This window comes from Hemitrygon akajei, chromosome 5 (genome assembly GCF_048418815.1).
Source record: "Hemitrygon akajei chromosome 5, sHemAka1.3, whole genome shotgun sequence".
Taxonomy (NCBI): Eukaryota; Metazoa; Chordata; class Chondrichthyes; order Myliobatiformes; family Dasyatidae; genus Hemitrygon; species Hemitrygon akajei.
This window is the reverse complement of record NC_133128.1, coordinates 675,157-695,320: the sequence shown is the minus strand read 5'-3', so window position 1 is coordinate 695,320 and position 20,164 is coordinate 675,157. Positions and strand designations below refer to the sequence as shown.

The 20,164-nt window shown below is 44.0% G+C and overlaps 1 protein-coding gene across 4 annotated transcripts in view; it reads right to left on the bottom strand.

Moving 5' to 3' along the window:
* The window catches only part of pknox1.1 (pbx/knotted 1 homeobox 1.1), a 228,454-nt gene that overhangs the window by 142,927 nt on the left and 65,363 nt on the right, over positions 1 to 20,164 (bottom strand). For all 4 annotated transcript variants that reach the window (XM_073044731.1, XM_073044728.1, XM_073044729.1 and 1 more), the window contains exon 3: positions 19,704 to 19,837. In XM_073044731.1, the coding sequence (XP_072900832.1) occupies positions 19,704 to 19,837 (134 nt within the window). The remainder of the gene's footprint in view (positions 1 to 19,703; positions 19,838 to 20,164) is intronic.

Sequence of the window (20,164 nt, the reverse complement as noted above, 5' to 3'; positions counted from 1 at the left end):
TCATTCCTCACCCTCCAGGTTTCACCTATCACCTTGTGTTTCTCTCTCCCCTCCCCTCACTTTTTAAATCTACTCCACAGTTTTTTTTCCCTCTCCAGTCCTGCCGAAGGGTTTGGGCCAGAAACGTCGACTGTAATTCTTTCCATAGACGCTGCCTGGCCTGCTGAGTTCCTCCAGCATTTTGTGTGTATTGTTCGGATTTCCAGCATCTGCCGATTTTCTCTTATTTATGTACCCCCCCATAATTTTGTGTACCTCTATCAAATAGATTAGATATTGGTTTAGTGGGACTGGAGAACCTGAGTTATAAGGAAAGGTTAAATAGCTTATAACTTTATTCCTTAGAACGTAGAAGATTGAGGGGAGATTTTGTAGAGGAATACAAAATTATGAGGTGGATGGATGGGGTAAATGCAAGCAAGCTTTTTCCTCTGGGGATGGGTGAGACTAGAACAGGGGTGGGCAAACTTTTTGACTTGTGGGCCACAAAGGGTTCTAAAATTTGACAGGGGGGCCGGACCAGGAGCAGATGGACGGAATGTTTTGGTAATACACCTCATAAGAGAAAATAAAATATCATGGGATATGTAGAAAACATGTGCTTTAATTTCAATTGAAAATGAACAAATGCATTACAACAAAATATCTGTCTTTGAAGTCCCATGGTATTTAGCTATTTATTGAAATGACTTTTAAAACACTGAAAATTAAATGAATAAAATACAGCTTTTTTTAATAGTAACAGTTATTATTTTAAAGCACTGAAAATTCTGTTATCCTTCAAGATATTATCATCATCACTCTCCTCCTGACTGTCTTTATTTCAAAAACGGTAGGAGATGCAGGTCTACTTGTCCTGCTCCTTCTTATTCAATTGTCCCCTGTGCCAAAACTCAACAACGACCAGCACAAGGACAGAACAGTGACAGCACGCCAGTATGCGGAGCGCGTTATTTGATCTGGAGCGCATTTTTTATTTTGAGAACGTACGTGCACCTGCGCACTACTCATGTCCATCACTTAACAGAAATGACATGTAACATGTAAGGCTTATTGAAAAAAATATTTTTAAATGCATTTTTTACATAACACAATGAAGAAACTTATTTTTAATTTCAGTGGGAACAGTGTTGTTGGTCTCCCTTTTTAGCCAGCGCATCAAAGTCTGGATTTAGTTTTGTTGTGGCGATTCTCAGGATGGATCTGAGGTGTTGGTCAGTTAACTTGGATGTGTGGCTGGCTTTGTTGATGTTCATGACGCTGAACGCCTGTTCACACAAATAGGTCGAGCCGAACAACGCCAGCATCTTCTGTGCCGTCCTCCGGAGGTTTGGAAACACCTCTTTACCAAGTGAAGCATAAAAGTCATTCAGTTTAAGAGAGTTGAACTTCTCTTTTAAGACGGGGTCAGACTGAAGGTCGATCAGTTCCAGCTGTAGCTCCTCTGGTGCTGTTTCAGGATCTTGTGACAGGGGACAGGCCACCAACTGAAGTGACTTGTCAATTTTTTCAAAATCAGAAAAGCGACGGCAGAATTCTCTGTGCAGCACATCCAGTGACTCGCTGTATTTTTTCACATTTGCGCCAGCCTCTTCCAGCGTGGCTAGTGTGGGAAAATGAGTGAATAACTTATTCAAAATTTGCCTGGAGAAAAAAGCCAGCTTGGATTTAAAGGCTTTCACGTTTGTGTACATGTCATGCACAAACTGATCCTTCCCCTGTAGCTTCACGTTCAGCTCATTCATGTGTGAAAATATATCCACAGCAAACGCCAAGTCACAAAGCCAGCTCTTGTTGCTCAGCTCAGGAAATTCGCCGGCCTTCCTCAGTAACTCCAAAAATGCACCGATCTCCTCTTTGAGCTCCCATACTCGTTGAAACACTTTGCCCAAACTTAACCAGCGGACACAGGAGTGATAAAGTAGGTCCTGGTGATCCGCATCAGTTTCCTCCAGGAACGTGATGAACTGACGGTGCTGAAGTCCCTTTGCACGTATAAAGTTGACAAGTTTTACGACAGGATTCACAACATGATTCAGCTGTAATACCGATTTACATAGAGATTCCTGGTGGATGATGCAGTGAAGGAAAATAACATCCTGGTCAGGATTTTCATCTTTCACTTTATTCTGTATTCTCCTCAGCAGGCCGACATTTTTCCCTGTCAAATTAGGAGATCCATCTGTGGTGACGTTGATAAGTTTACTCCAAGGGAGCTTCATATTTTCGATGACAGCAGACACCCGGTCAGACAAGTCCTCTCCCCGTGTTTTTCCTTTCAGAGACTCCATTGTCAAAAACTCCTCCGTTATTTCAAAAGTATTGTTAATTCCTCAGATAAAAATGAGGAGCTGAGCAGTGTCTTTTACATCGTTGCTTTCATCCAGTGCTAATGAATATAACGTGAACGACTCTGCCTTTTTATTTAAGTCGCTGGTTATATCTTCATCTATCAGTTCCACACGGCGAGTCACTGTCCTGCGTGATAAACTGATTTTTTCAAATTTGTCTTTGCTCTCCGGACACAATACACCTGCTGTCTCCACCATACATTCTTTTAAAAACCCGCCTTCAGACAGAGGCTTGCTGGCCTTTGCTAATTTGAATGACAGCATAAAACTCGCCTTGGTACTTGACTCATGAATGGCAGTTTGACGGTGAAAAAAATTTTGTTGAGCCTGTAAATTAGCTGCCAACCTCTGAGCATTAGCTTCCCGTTCTTTTGTTGACTGGTTGCTAGCATAGTTGGCATGTTTTGTGGCAAAGTGACGGCTGATATTATATTCTTTAAAAACCGCCACAGTCTCTTGGCATATCAGGCATACAGCAGTTGATCGGTGTTCGGTAAAAAGATATTTAGTTGTCCACTCCTTATTAAACACCCGACATTCTCTATCCACTTTTCTTTCCTTAGCTCCACTCATCTTTACAGAAGGGGTGAGAGGTCAAAGAGTAAAGCGCAAATGTGGAATAATACGCTGCACCTCAACAAAGGTCAATGTATATAGAATGCGTCATCTATTGGGAAAACGCCAGAATTGCGGGGAAAAAACGTTAACAAGGTTTATTAATATAATTTCATCAAGTTCTGCGGGCTGGATTAAAAAGCTTAACGGGCCGTATATGGCCCCCGGGCCGTAGTTTGCCCATGCCTGGACTAGAACTAGAAGTCATGGGTTAAGAGTGAAAGGTGAAAAGTTAAGGGGAACGTGAGGGGAAACTTTGTCACTCAGAAGGTGGTGTGAGTGTGGCACAAGCTGTCAGCGCAATTGGTGGATGTGGCTTTGGTTTCAATATTTAAGAGAAATTTGAATAGGTACATGGATGAGAGTGGTATGGAGGGCTATGGTCCAGGTGCAGGTCAACAAGACTATGCAGATTCATAGTTTGGCTCGGACCTGATGGGCTGGAAAGCTTTAGTGTTCTATGACTCTCTGAGGGACATGGGAATAAAGCAGGTAAATATAGCTGAGCTCGAAAATCAGCCATGCACTGATCATTAAGGGAGGCAATCAATATGTTGAGCTTTTATAACAAAATAATTTGACTACAATAGTAAATATTTCTTTACTAGAATTAATTAGGGTCATAATCAGACTAAATCTGGAATAACATGTACCAAAAAAAAGGATGCACTTGACATCAAACATACACAGAATGAACAGACTACTTTTTGTTGGTTCAGGTATGCAAACAGTTCTTTCCTGCCACGTATACTTAGGTTATTTATAAAACATAGAACAATACAGCACAGTATGGGAACTTCAGCACATGATATTTAAACCAACTCCACAATCAATCTAATCCTTCTCTCCTACACAGTCTTCAACCCATTTTTCCCTTCATGCATATGAATATCTGAGTTGCTTACATGTCCCTATTGTATCAGCCTCTACTACCAACCCTGGCACCCACCACTCTGTAGAAGGCATACCTCTATCATCCCTCCTAAACCTTCCTCTACTCCCTTTAAAAGTATGTTTTCTCATATTGGCCATAAAAAATACTGGTTGTCCACTCTATCCAAGTCTCTCATAAACTTATACACCTCTTAGATGACATGCCAAATCTATGCAAACTGCAAAGAATGTAGAGGTGCTGCTGTGCTTTCTTCGTAATTGCTGAACCCAGGACAGATCCTCTGAAATTATAACCATATAACCATATAACAATCACAGCACGGAAACAGGCCATTCCGGCCCTCCTAGTCCGTGCCGAACTCTTAATCTCACCTAGTCCCACCTACCCGCACTCAGCCCATAACCCTCCATAACCCTTCCTTTCCTATCCATATACCTATCCAATTTTACCTTAAATGACACAACTGAACTGGCCTCTACTACTTCTACAGGAAGCTCATTCCACACAGCTATCACTCTCTGAGTAAAGAAATACCCCCTCGTGTTTCCCTTAAACTTTTGCCCCCTAACTCTCAAATCATGTCCTCTCGTTTGAATCTCCCCTACTCTCAATGGAAACAGCCTATTCACGTCAACTCTATCTATCCCTCTCAACATTTTAAATACCTCGATCAAATCCCCCCTCAACCTTCTACGCTCCAATGAATAGAGACCTAACTTGTTCAACCTTTCTCTGTAACTTAAGTGCTGAAACCCAGGTAACATCCTAGTAAATCGTCTCTGCACTCTCTCTAATTTATTGATATCTTTCCTATAATTCGGTGACCAGAACTGTACACAATATTCCAAATTTGGCCTTACCAATGCCTTGTACAATTTTAACATTACATCCCAACTTCTGTACTCAATGCTCTGATTTATAAAGGCCAGCGTTCCAAAAGCCTTCTTCACCACCCTATCTACATGAGACTCCACCTTCAGGGAACTATGCACTGTTATTCCTAGATCTCTCTGTTCCACTGCATTCCTCAATGCCCTACCATTTACCCTGTATGTTCTATTTGGATTATTCCTGCCAAAATGTAGAACCTCACACTTCTCAGCATTAAACTCCATCTGCCAACGTTCAGCCCATTCTTCTAACCGGCATAAATCTCCCTGCAAGCTTTGAAAACCCACCTCATTATCCACAACACCTCCTACCTTAGTATCATCAGCATACTTACTAATCCAATTTACCACCCCATCATCCAGATCATTTATGTATATTACAAACAACATTGGGCCCAAAACAGATCCCTGAGGCACCCCGCTAGTCACCGGCCTCCATCCCGATAAACAATTATCCACCACTACTCTCTGGCATCTCCCATCTAGCCACTGTTGAATCCATTTTATTACTCCAGCATTAATACCTAACGACTGAACCTTCTTAACTAACCTTCCATGTGGAACTTTGTCAAAGAACACTGAGGAATTTAAAGTTGCTAACCTTCTCCACCTCTGATCCTCCAATGAGGACTGGCTCCTGGACCTCTGATTTCCTCCTCCTAAGGTCAATAATCAGCTCCATGGTCTTGATGATATTGAATAAGAGGTTGTTGTTGTGGCAACATGCAGCCAGATTTTCAATCTCCCTTATATATGACGATTTGTTACTACCATTGATTTGGCCTACAACAGTGGTGTTGTCAGTAAACTTAAATATGTCATTGGAGCTGTGCTTAGCCACACAGCTATAAGGGTAAAGTGACAAGAAGTATGAAATCTCCAAGATGGCACAGAGACGTTTTGCAGGCAACTTACAAAACCTCTAAATATACTTTTCTAATTCACTCTAACAAGTTTCATAGAGCTTTTGAATACCCCTCCCCCAACTAATGAAGGCCAACACACTATACGCCACCTTAAACACCCTATCAACTTGCATGGAAACTTTGAGGAGTCCATAGATGTGGACTCCCAAGACCCCTCTGTTTCTCCACACTATTAAGAATCTGGCAACTAATCTTATACTCTGCCTTCATGTTTGATCTTCCAGAGTATATCATTTCATGCTTTTCTGGATTGAACTTGACAAGAATCCCATTGTAGACTCATTCAGAAAGTCACCAAGCACAGGATCCATGAAAACATTGCTGCATGGGTTCAGAATGGCTTGCCACAGAAGGCAGAGGGCGGTAGCAGGTGGATAGTATTCTGCCTGGAGGATAATAGTGGTGTTCCATAGGGATTTGTTCTGGGATCCCTGGTCTTTGTGAATTTTATAAATGGAGCATGAGGAAGTAGAAGGGTGGGTTCATAAATTAGCAGATGACACAAAGATTGGTGGTGTTGTGGATAGTGTAGAAGGCTGTCATAGGTTACAGCGAGACATTGGCTGGATGCAGAGCTGGGCTGAGAAGAGGCAGATGGAGTTCAATTCAGAAAGGTGTGAATTGATAAACTTTAGAAGGTCGAACTTGAAAGCACAGTATAGGGTTAATAGCAATATTGCTAGCTTTGTAGATGAACGGAGAGATCTTGGGATCTCACTCTAGTCATCTTTTTATTCTTCATGTATATGCCCTAGCAGTTTCTTTCTGAGTAACAAAGTCACCTTTATCCAAGAAATATATACAGTAACAGTAATGAATATACAGTATTCATGTCCATCACTGACTGTACTTGCTGTTGGCCCTCAGCAGTAAAATTAAGTATGAACTGACTGTCTCCTTACTGACTGTTTTTCTTTACAGTGCATCAGCAATTCTAGGAAATGAGAAGGAGCTTTGCAGCTAAGAACTACTTGTGTCTGCTCATCAGTAGTAGTTACAATACAGCTCACAGCTCACTAAACTGGACTTTGACTTCCTGCTGGCTGAAAAGGGCAACGAAATGTGGGACAATCCCCAAATCTATAACCATCTGAATGCGCTCATTTCCTGGATCTGTTAAATAAGGGATTGAAGGACAGAGGAGCTTAGCAGAACGATGGCACCTAACGGCAACTCCTTTGCTTGCATCTTTGGAAACAGCTCTATTTCTATCTTTAATATTTCTATTTTTCCCTTTCAGGGTTCTTTTCAAGACCCTGACCTGGAGTTACATGTTGACTTTGGTTCTTTACGGGAATGGGACCTGCTCTCGGGGTCTCATGACCGGCCACTATTCAATATGTCAAGGACACGGCCTAGAAGACTAGCATGCCTTCAGAGTTCCAGGATTTTGTGGCTCTGTAGGCGGGTGGACTCGAGGTCAGTGCCACCGCAGGAAACTGCTGTGTCATGGGAGATAGAAGATCGAAAGCAGCAAGCTGGCAGCTGACTGTGTGCCCAGAGACCTGAGTTCTTCGGGCACAGAGCTTGGACAAAGCGACGCAACTGACTTTAAACATCATAAATCAGCGATTTGTTTGTTATGTCTTCCCTTTTGTTGTGAACTGGGGACAGTTCTTTTCCTTTATTAGGAAGAGAGAGGGAGCCTGTGGTATGCCGAATTACCAGGTGAATGAGTAGTCTTTGGGGTACTGCAAGTCTATGGATGCTTTGTTGCACACTTAAGTGCTCGGTAGGGGGCGCCAATGCTTTTTGCTGGTGGAGGAAGGGGTCGTCACTTTGCTGCTGCTTATGCGTGGGTGGGGGACGTTGGAGTTCTAACATCTGACTGTCATTCATTCTTTGGGGCACTCCTCTGTTTTTGTGGATGTTTGCAAAGAAAAAGCATTTCAGGATGTATTTTGTATACATTTCTCTGACATTAAATGTACCTTTGAAACCTTTGAAATGACAGACGCACAATGGATTCATGTTTTGATGTGTTTGTTTTAAATTCCCCTCTCTCTCCTCCCAATTGACCTCTGGTTCTCTCAGTTTTTGCTCCTTTTCCAGTCCCCATCAGACATTTCATCCTCCTCCTTCATCTAGTTGCACCCACCAACTACCCACACTTCATCCAGCAAAGCACGTACCATCAGGTTTAAGGACTGCTTCTATTCCAGTGCTACCAGACTCTTGAACAGACCTCTTGTACGATAAGATGGATTCTTGGCCTTACAATCTACCTCATTATAATCTTGTTTTTTGTTATTTACCTGCATTACACTTTCTCTGTAGCTGTTACATGCTATTCTGCGTTCTTATTGTTTTACCCTTATTTTTGCTTAATGTATTGGGCAATGACTTGATTTATATACAGTATACAAGACAAACTTTTCACTTAATCTCGGTCATCTTGATAATAATAAACTAATACTAATACCAATATGCAGCCCAACTCCATCTAGTTCCATCTGCCTTCACCTCTCCCAACATAGCTCCCACAATCATCTTTGTTATTTTTTTCTTATTCATTCAAGGAATGTGGGAGTTGCGTATAGAACCAACATTCAACCACCATCCCTATTTGTTCTTTTGAAGGCGGTGGTGACCTGCCTTCTTGAACTGCTGAAGTCCAGAGGTATGGTTATCCCACAATGTTATGAAGGAGGGAATTTGACCCAGTGATGGTGACAGTACAGTGATATTTTTCATGGTGTGTGGTTTGGAGGACAACTTCTGGATCAGGTTCCACCACTTGTGGTCTTTGTATCCCCACTAATCAACAACTTGTCGCTGTAACACACACAAAATGCTGGTGGAACGCAGCAAGTCAGGCAGCATCTATAGGGAGAAGCGCTGTCGATGTTTCGGGCCGAGACCTTTTGTCAGGCCCAAAACGTCGATAGCGCTTTTCCCTATAGATGCTGCCTGGCCTGCTGCATTCCACCAGCATTTTGTGTGTGTTGCTTGAATTTCCAGCATCTGCAGATTTCCTCGTGTTCACCTGTCTCTGTCTCTGCTTTCATGCTCCCCTCCCTCCAACCCGCTGTCTTCCTCTTCCCACCTAGCTCCTATTGCTCATCGTCCCCCACCTCTCTTTTGTACTCACTTGGAGAGTACCGTGTTCAGTTTTGGTCACTCTACTATAGGAAAGATGTTATTAAATTATAAATAGGTGTCAGATCTCTCAGTGGGAGAGCATTTTGGAGATTGTGATCATTATTCAATCTCCTTTACAATAGCATTGGAGAGAGATAGGAACAGACAAGTTAGAAACGCGTTTAATTGGAGTAAGGGGGATTATGAGGCTATCAGGCAGGAAATTGGAAGCTTAAATTGGAAATAGATGTTCTCAGGGAAAAGTACAGAAGAAATGTGGCAAATGTTCAGGGGATATTTGTGTGGAGTTCTGCATAGGTATGTTCCAATGAGACAGGGAAGTTATGGTAGGGTACGGGAACCGCGGTGTACAAAGGCCGTAATAAATCTAGTCAAGAAGAAAAGAAAAGCTTACTAAAGTTTCAGAGAGCTAGGTAATGTTAGAGATCTAGAAGATTATAAGGCTACTAGGAAGAAGCTTAAGAAGGAATGTAATGATAGGAGGCTACCCAGACGGAACATAAGGTGTTGTTCCTCCATCCTGAGTGTGGCTTCATCTTGACAGTAGAGGCGGCCATGGATAGACATATCACAACGGGAATGGGATGTGGAATTAAAATGGGCGGCCACTGGGAGATCCTGCTTTCTCTGGCGGACAGAGCGTAGCCTCCAACCTGATGGCATGAACATTGACTTCTCTAACTTCTGTTAACGCCCCTCCTCCCCTTCTTACCCCATCCCTGACATATTTACTTTCCCTATCTTTTTTTTCCTCTCTCTGCCCATCACTCTGCCTGTTCTCCATCTCCTTCTGGTGCTCCCCTCCCCTTTCTTTCCCCCTAGGCCTCCCGTCCCATGATCCTTTCCTTTCTCCAGCTCTGTATCCCTTTTGCCAATCACCATTCCAGCTCTTAGCTTCACCCCTCCCCCTCCTACTTTCAAATCTGTTACTATCTTTCCTTTCAGTTAGTCCTGACGAAGGGTCTCGGCCCAAAACGTCGACAGTGCTTCGTCCTATAGATGCTGCCTGGCCTGCTGCGTTCCACCACCATTTTGTGTGTGTTGTAATGAGTACTATACTTCAGTATTCACTATGAAAAAGGATCTTGGTGATTGTAGTGATGACTTGCAGCAGACTGAAAAGTTTGAGCATGTAGATATTAAGAAACAGGATGTGCTGGAGCTTTTGGAAAGCATCAAGTTGGATAAGTCACCAGAACCGGATGAGATGTAACCCAGGCTATTGTGGGAGGTGAGGGAGGAGATTGCTGAGACTCTGGAGATGATCTTTGCATCATCAATGGAGAGATTTCGGAAGATTGGAGAGTTGTGGATGTTGTTCCTTTATTCAAGAAAGGGAGTCGAGATAGCCCAGTGAGTCTTACCTCAGTGGTTGGTAAGTTGATGGAGAAGATCCTGAGAGGCAGGATTTATGAACATTTGGAGAGGCATTATAAGATTAGGAATAGTCAGCATGGCTTTGTGAAGGGCAGGTCATGCCTTATGAGTCAGACTGAATTTTTTGAGGATGTGACGAAATACATCCGAGCCACCGATGTAGTGTATATGGATTTCAGCAAGGCGTTTGATAAGGTACCCCATGCAAGGCTTATTGAGAAAGTAAGTAGGCATGGGATCCAAGGGGACATTGCTTTGTGGATCCAGAACTGCCTTACCTACAGAAGGCAAAGAGTGGTTGTAAATGGGTCATATTCTGCATGAAGGTCGGTGACCAGTGGTATGCCTCAGTGATCTGTCCTGGACCCTTACTCTTCGTGATTTTTACAAATGAACTGAATGAGGAAGTGGAGGGATGGGTTTGCAAGTTTGCTGATGGCACAAAGGTTGGAGGTGTTGTGGATAGTGTGGAGAGCTGTCAGAGGTTACAGCGGGACATTGATAGGATGCAAAACTGGGCTGAGAAGTGGCAGATTGGGTTCAACCCAGATAAGTGCAAAGTGGTTCATTTTGGTAGGTCAAATATGATGGCAGAATATAGTATTAATGGGATCCGAGTCCATAGGACGCTCAAAGCTGCGCAGGTTGACTCTGTGGTTAAGAAGGCGTACGGTGCATTGCCCTTCATCAATCGTGGGATTGTATTTAGGAGCCGAGAGGTAATGTTGCAGCTATATAAGACCCTGGTCAGACCCCACTTGGGAGTACTGTGCTCAGTTCTGGTCATCTCACTACAGGAAGGATGTGGAAACCATAGAAAGGGTGCAAAGGAGATTTACAAGGATGTTGCCTGGATTGGGGAGCATGCCTTATGAGAATAGGCCTTTTCTCCTTGGAACGACGGATGAGGGGTGACCTGATAGAGGTATATAAGATGATGAGGGGCATTAATCATGTGGATAGTCAGAGGCTTTTTCCCAGGGCTGAAATGGTTGCCACAAGAGGACACAGGTTTAAGGTGCTTGGGGAGTAGGTACAGAGGAGATGTCAGGGGTAACTTTTTACTCAGAGAGGGTGAGTACGTGGAATGGGCTGCCAGCAACGGTGGTGGAGGCGGATACGATAGGGTCTATTAAGAGAGTTTTGGATAGGTACATGGAGCTTAGAAAAATAAGAGGGTTATGGGTATGGGTATGGGTTAAGCCTAGTAATTTCTGAGGTTGGGACATGTTCAGCACAATTTTGTGGGCCGAAGGGCCTGTATTGTGCTGTAGGTTTTCTATGTTTCTGAAATATTTACAAGGATGTTGCCAGGATTTTGGGGACTAAGTTATATGGAGAGGTTAACAAGCTAAGAATTTATTTCTTGGCATGGAGGAGTATAAATTCAAGAGGGGAAAGAAAAGAGTAAATATGCACAGTCTTTTCTCCAGGATTAGGAAATCAAGAACTTAGAGGGCATAGCTTTAAGGTGAGAGGGAAAAATTTCAATAGGAACTTGAGAAAACACTCTTTTACACAAAGAATGGTATATGTATGTGGAATGTGCTGCCAGACAAACAGTTGAGGCAGATAAAGTAAGATCAGCAGCGGACTTTCAGACCTGGTGTTACTTTAATTTTCTAATTTAAGTTTGAATACACAAAGCGACGATCTACCATCGCCAGATACTACTACAATACAGAGATTGCCCAAAATCAAACCTTCACAAAGATCTGCTAGTCAAATTACGTGACCTCGGCTTGCTGAGGGGAATGGGCCTACAATCCTCGGACTTGCCTGATGCTGGTAGCCGGAAATGGAGATGTCGTAAGCGATGTACGAGGAAGCGGAAGCGAGGCAAACGGGCAGGGGTCCGTGCCAGACAAAAAGCAAACCCTAGCCAGCCGGCTCTCCCATCCATTCTGTTCTACAATGTCCACTCCCTGGACAATAAATTGGACTACATCCCACTCCAACGAAATACTCGGCGGGAGTACAGAGTCTGCTGTGCGTATGTTTTTATAGAAACATGGCTCACTAATGGAATTTCGGACACCTTCCAAACACTGCTCATCGCTAGTGGAGTTTGTGGGTGTTAGATGCAGACCATTTCATTTGCCACGGGAATTCACCTCTGTCCTTATATTCGGTGTGTACGTTCACCCCAGCACTATTGCTAAGGAGGCGCTCTGTGAACTGTACAGGGCTATTAGCGAACTTCAGAACGCACACCCTGATGGACTGTTTATTGTTGACAGTGATTTTAACCACACGAACCTTAAGTCAGTGCTCCCCAAATTCCATCAGTATATGGACTTTGCAACGAGGGGGAGAAGAACACGTTGGACCTGGTTTACACAAACATCCCCGCCCCCCACCTCGGTTACTCGGACCACATCTCTGTTATCCTAGCATACAGACCGCTCGTCAGGTGCTCCAGACCAGTTCCGAAGCAGATGAAAACCTGGCCAGCAGGAGCCATCTCTGCTCTTCAAGACTGCTTTGAGCACACTGACTGGCACATGTTCAGGGAGGCTGCAACCGATGGCGACTCTACCAACTTAGAGGAGTACGCAGCATCAGTGACTAGCTACATCAGCAAGTGCATTGATGATGTTACTCTGTCCAAGACCATCACTATACGCACTAACCAGAAGCCATGGGTGACCGCGGAGGTACGTGCGCTGCTGAGGACTCCACCTTCAGAGCAGGTGACAAGGCAGCCCTAGCTGTCCTGGGCTATCAGAGGAGCAAAGCGTGTACATGTCCAGCGAATCCGGCCACTTCCAGGACAGCGACGACACACGGTGCATGTGGAAGGGTATCCAGCACTTCACAAATTACAGGACATCACCTGACTGTGCAGGTGATGCCTCCCTCCCAGATGTGCTGAATAACTTCTACACCCAATTTGAGGCGGAAAATGACGTGGCAGCTAGGAAGTCCACTCCTCCTACAAATGACCAGGTGCTGTGTCTCACCGTGGCCGATGTGAGAAGAACCCTGTGCAGAGTCAACCCATGGGAGGCTGCTGGACCAGACAACATTCCTGGTAGAGTGCTCAGAGGATGTGCAGACCAGCTAGCAGATGTTCTCACTGACATCTTCAACGTCTCCCTGAGCAGCGCCATAGTTCCAATGTGCTTCAAGGCCGTCACCATCGTCCCCGTGCCGAAGAAGTCTTCAGTGTCCTGCCTAAATGACTACTGTCCCGTTGCATTCACATCCATCATCGTGAAGTGTTTCAAGAGGCTCGTCATGAGGCATATCAAGACCCTGCTGCCCCCCTCACTGGACCCCCTGCTGTTTGCGTACTGTCCCAACTGCTCAACAGACGACGCCAATGCCATCACCCTCCACCTGGCCCTAACCCACCTGGACAAAAAAGACACATACATTCGAATGCTATTCATAGACTTCAGTTCAGCATTCAACACAATCATCCCTCAGAAACTGAATGGAAAGCTGAGCCTACTGGGCCTGAACACCTCGCTCTGCAACTGGATCCTAGACTTCCTGACTGGGAGACCTCAGTCAGTCTGGATCGGGAGCAGCATCTCCAACACCATCACACTGAGCACGGGGCCCCCCTGAGCTGTGTGCTCAGTCCACTGCTGTTCACTCTGCTGACCCACGACTGTGCTGCAACACACAGCTCGAACCATATCATCAAATTCGCCGATGACACGACCGTGGTGGGTCTCATCAGCAAGAACAATGAGTCAGCTTACAGAGAGGAGGTGCATCAGCTAACGGACTGGTGCAGAGCCAACAACTTGTCTGTGAATGTGAACAAAAGAGATGGTTGTTGACTTCAAGAGGGCACCGAGCGACCACTCCCCGCTGAACATCATATAACCATATAACAATTACAGCACGGAAATAGGCCATCTGGGCCCTTCTAGTCCGTGCCGAACACTTACTCTCACCTAGTCCCACCGACCTGCACTCAGCCCGTAACCCTCCATTCCTTTCCTGTCCATATACCTATCCAAAATTTTTTTTAAATGACAATATCGACAGCTCCTTGGTAGAGATTGTTAAGAGCACCAAATTTCTTGGTGTTCACCTGGCAGAGAATCTCACCTGGTCCCTCAACACCAGCTCCATAGCAAAGAAAGCCCAGCAGCATCTCTACTTTCTGCGAAGGCTGAGGAAAGTCCATCTCCCACCCTCCATCCTCATCACATTCTACAGGGGTTGTATTGAGAACATCCTGAGCAGCTGCATCACTGCCTGGTTCAGAAATTGCACCATCTCAGATCACGAGACCCTGCAGTGGATAGTGAGGTCAGCTAAGAAGATCATCGGGGTCTCTCTTCCCGCCATTACGGACATTTACACTGCACGCTGCAGCCGCAAAGCAAACAGCATCATGAAGAACCCCACGCACCCCTTGTACAATCTCTTCTCCCTCCTGCTGTCTGGGAAAAGGCACCGAAGCATTCGGGTTCTCATGACCAGACTATGTAACAGTTTCTTCCCCTAAGCTATCAGACTCCTCAATACCCAGAGCCTGGACTGACATCTTACTGCCCTATTGTCCTGTTTATTATTCATTGTAATGCCTGCACTGTTTTGTGTACTTTATGCAGTCCTGGGTAGGTCTAGTGTAGTTTTATTTTTCTGTGTTGTTTTTTACGTAGTTCAGTCTAGTTTTTGTACTGTGTCATGTAACACCATGGTCCTGAAAAAACGTTGTCTCATTTTTACTATGTACTGTACCAGCAGTTATGGTCAAAATGACAAGAAAAGTGACTTGACTTGATCACTTGGACAAGTATATGATCAGAAAGGTTTAAGTGGTTATGGTGCCAAATAGGATATCTGAGATGGAGCATCTTGGTCAGCATACACCAACCAGCTGGATCAAAGGGCTCCATGACTTCACTGGCCTCTGTCCCTTCTTTTTGATAGCTATCTTCCCTCTCACTCTTGTCCTGATGCAAGATCTTGACCCAAAATGTACACAATTCCTTTTGCCTACAAATGGTGTTGACCTGCTCAGATCCTCCAGAAATTTCGTTTTGTCCATCAGACGCTAAAGGTCACATCAGGAATATTGTTTCTAGTTTTGGCTACCGCATTAAAGAAAAAAACCATCATAGGTGTGCAAATAGTGCAATGAAGATTTATGAGTATGTTGCCAGGATTTGGCTTGAATTATAGGAAAAGTTTGGGTAAGCTAGGACTGGTAATGTAGGACCTTGAGGGGTGACCTTAGAGGAATACAAAATCATGAGGGGTCCATGAGGGTTTCACATGGTAGGCTTATTCAGAAAGTCAGAAGGCATGGGATCCAGGGAAGTTTGGCCAGGTGGATTCAGAATTGGCTTGCCTGCAGAAGGCAGGGGGTTGTGGTGGAGGGAGTACATTCAGATTGGAGGGTTGTGACTAGTGGTGTCCCACAAAGATCTGTTCTGGGACCTCTGCTTTTTGTGATTTTTATTAACGACCTAGATGTGGGGTAGAAGGGTGGGTTGGCAAGTTTGCAGATGACATAAAGGTTGGTGGTGTTGTAGATAGTGTAGAGGATTGTCGAAGATTGCAGAGAGACATTGATAGGATGCAGAAGTGGGCTGAGAAGTGGCAGATGGAGTTCAACCCAGAGAAGTGTGAGGTGCTACACTTTGGAAGGACAAACTCCAAGGCAGAGTACAAAGTAAATGGCAGGATACTTGGTAGTGTGGAGGAGCAGAGAGATCTGGGGGTACATGTCCACAGATCCCTGAAAGTTGCCTCACAGGTAGATAGGGTAGTTAAGAAAGCTTATGGGGTGTTAGCTTTCATAAGTCGAGGGATAGAGTTTAAGAGACGCGATGTAATGTTGCAGCTCTGTAAAACTCTAGTTAGGCCACACTTGGAGTACTGTGTCCAGTTCTGATCGCCTCACTATAGGAAGGATGTGGAAGCATTGAAAAGGGTTACAGAGGAGATTTACCAGGATGCTGCTTGGTTTAGAGAGTACGGATTATGATCAGAGATTAAGGGAGCTAGGGCTTTACTCTTTGGACAGAAGGAGGATGAGAGGAGACATGATAGAGGTGTACAAGATATTAAGAGGAATAGACAGAGTGGACAGCCAGCACCTCTTCCCCAGGGCACCACTGCTCAGTACAAGAGGACATGGCTTTAAGGTAAGGGGAGGGAAGTTCAAGGGGGATATTAGAGGAAGGTTTTTCACTCAGAGAGTGGTTGGTGCGTGGAATGCATTGCCTGAGTCAGTGGTGGAGGCAGATACACTAGTGAAGTTTAAGAGACTACTAAACAGGTATATGGAGGAATTTAAGGTGGGGGGTTATATGGGAGGCAGGGTTTGAGGGTTGGCACAACATTGTGGGCTGAAGGGCCTGTAAGTTGCTGTACTATTCTATGTTCTATGGCCCTTTCCAAGGGATAAGCAATCAAAAACTAGAGCACATGAGTTTACGGTGGGAATCTGACGGGCAACTGCTTCACGTAAACATTGTAGTGATGCATGTATGGAATGAGCTGCCAGAGGAAGAAGTTGAGGGTGGATCAATAACAACATTTAAAAAGACATTTGGACAAGTACATGGATAGGAAAGGCTAAGAGGGATATAAGCAAATATGAGCAAATGGGAATAGCTCAGATGGGCACCTTGGTCACACGGACAAGTTGGGCTGAAGGGATTGTTTTCATTTAGATGTCTCTATGTCTGTATGACTAATCACCTTCCAATCTTTCAACTCCAGTGGATATGTGATCATTTTACAGTACACATTATTATTCTATTATTCTCTTACAATGTGAATAAAACACTTGTTTTTAAAACTTGCACAATTAACAAAATTTAATTTTTCCGTTATGTACAACCCAAAAAATTAACCTATTCAATTGCCTATTACTATGGGTCTTCACAGTGAAACTCATAATGTGACTCATATCATAGTGGTCATGTGCATCAACTCAATGTCCAAAGTGAGGCACATAATACCATAAGACATAAAAGCAGAATTAGGCCATTCTGTCCATCATCTGCACTGCCATTCCTGATCCCAGATCCCACTCAACTCCATACACCTGCCTTCTTGCCACATTCTTTGATGCCCTGACTGAACAGGAAATGAACAACTTCCGCCTTAATATACGCACAGGCTTGGCCTCCCCCATAGTCTATGGCAGAGCATTCCACAGATTTACTACTCTCTGGCTAAACAAAAATACCCCCTCACTTCTGTTCTAAAAAGCCGCCCCTCAATTTTGAGGTTGTGACCTCTAGTTTGAGATAGCCTGCCATAGGGAACATCCTTTCCACATCCACCCTATCTAGTTCTTTCAACATTCAGTAGGTTTCAATGAGATCCCCCCGCATTCTTCTAAATTCCAGTGATAACAGGCCCAAAGCTGCCAAAAGCTCCTCATATGTTAACCCCTTCATTCCCGCAATCATCCTCGGGACTCTTTCCAATAACAACACATCCTTTCTGAGATATGGGCCCCAAACAGTTGATGATACTCCATGAGTGGCCTGACTAGTGTCTTATAAAGGCTCAGCATTATCTCCGTGTTTTTTTATTCTATTCCCCTTGAAGTAAATATCAACATTGCACTTGCTTTCTTTGCCATAGACTCAACCTGTAAATTAACCTTCTGGGAGTCTTGCATGAGGACTACTAAGTCCCTCTGCATCTCTGATGTTTGAGCCTTCTCCCCATTTAGATATTAGTCTGTAGTGTTGCTCCTTTACCAAAATACATTTCCCTAAAACTCCCTTCCATCTGCCACTTTTTTGCCCATTCTTCCAATTTGTCTGTCCTGCTGCAATCACATTGCTTCCTCAGCACTACCTATCCCCCCCCCCCCCCATCTTCGTATCATCCGCAAACTTTGCCACAAAGCCAACCATTATCTACATCACTGACAACCAATGTGCAAATAAGCGGTCCTAATACCGACCCCTGAGGAACACCACTAGTCACTGGCAGCCAACCAGCAAAGGCCCCTTTTATTCCCACTCGCTGCCTCCTGCCTGTCAGCCATTTTGCTATCCATGCCAGTATCTTTCCTGTAACGCCACAGTATTTTATCTTATTAAGCAGCCTCATGTGTGGACCTTATCAAATACCTTCTGAAAATCCAAGTAAATGACATCCACTGCCTCCCCTTTATCCACCCCGCTTGTTACTTCCTCGAAGAACTCGAACAGATTTGTCAGGCAAAATTTCCCTTTCCAGAAACAATGCTTACTTTGACTTATTTTATCATTAGTCTCTACATTCCTCAAAACCTCATCCTTAAAAATAGACTCCAACACTTTCCCAACCAATAAGATTAGACTAACTGGCCTATAGTTTCCTTTCTTTTGTCTTCCTTCCTTCTTAAAGAGTGGACTGACATTTGAAATTTTCCAGTCCTCCAGGACGATGCCAGAATCAAGTGTTTCTTGAAAGTTCATGAACATTGCATCCACTATATTGTCAGCTATATCTCTCAGGACTCCGGGATATAGTCCATCTGGTCCAGGTGAATTATCCACCTTAGGACTTTTGAGTTTGCCTCGCACTGTTTCTTTTGTAATAGCAACGGTGCTCACTCCTGCTCCACAACACTCATGGATCTCTGGCACACTGCTAGTGTCTTACACAGTGAAGACAGATGCAAAGTACCCATTAAGTTCATCTGCCATTTCTTTGTCCCCCGTTACTACCTCACCAGCATCATTTACCAGTGGTCCAATATCAACTCTGACCTCCCTTTTACTCTTTATATAACTGAAAAACACTTTTGGTATATTATTGGCCAGTCTAACCTCATATTTCTTCTTATAGTTTTTTTAGTTGCTTTATGTTGGACTTTAAAAGCTTCCCAATCATCCAACTTCTTAATTTCTTTTCCTACCTTATATGCCTTTTCTTTGGATTTTATATAGTCCTTAACTTCCGTTGTCAGCCACGGTGGCCCACCCTTGCCATTTGAGAACATCTTCCTCTATGGGGCCTATCTATCCTGCGCCTTGTGAACTATTCCCCAAAATTTCAGCCATCTCTTCTCTGTTGTCATCCCTGACACCATCCTCCTCCAATCTACCTGTGCAAGCTCCTTCTCACGCCTATGTAATACCCTTTATTCCATTGTGATACTGATATATGTGAGTTGTGCTTCTCCACATATGATGAACTGATCCAGAAATCTGACTTATCAGCAATCAATCTTGAGAGATAGTCTATTAAAATAACATAAAATACTGGTAATGTATAACATTCACAGAAAAAAATGGCCCAATGGTAGAGCTTCTCCATAGAACGTAACAGTGGCAATTCCTTATCTGATAAAAATTTGATTGCCATCTCAGTCTATATTGGCAGTGCAGGCCAATTCTCTGGATGCTTTCAAGAAAGAATTAGATAGAGCTCTTAAAGATAATGGAATCAAGGGATATGGGGAGAAGGCAGGAACGGGGTACTGATTGTGGATGATCAGCCATGATCACATTGAATGGCAGTGCTGGCTCAAAGGGCCAAATGGCCTACTCCTGCACCTATTGTCTATATTTTTATTTCCCCAAGATTAAGTGAGTTTTTGGCATTTATAATTGTTTACCTGTAAATGGCTCCTTTATCAGCATCCATAGATGTCTGTGACTCTGCAGGTACAGGACTTGATGCATCAGGATCTGATTTGGTGCAGCTGGACCCTGGCTCAGTGTTGCTGGTCATCTGTGGTACAACTGGCATCTGGAAACAAAAATCAAATGCAGCAGCTCAGGACTCTTCCAAACCTATCACACTGAATGGCAAACTTAAGCAAGTGACTATCTCATACAAATTATTAACAACTACTGCTGACACCCATCACATTAGTTGATCACACCAGCAGAACTGCTGGTCTGGAGATATGATGGCATCCTAGTGCTGGATACTTAGTGATGGAGCATATTTCAACCAAATTTGAGAGGTTGCACTTTGGGAGATCAAATGTAAAGGGACAGTAGCAGGGATGTCAAGCGGCAGTATTAGGAATAACGGCAGAACAGCAATGGCTGCAATTTCTGGGAGCAACTC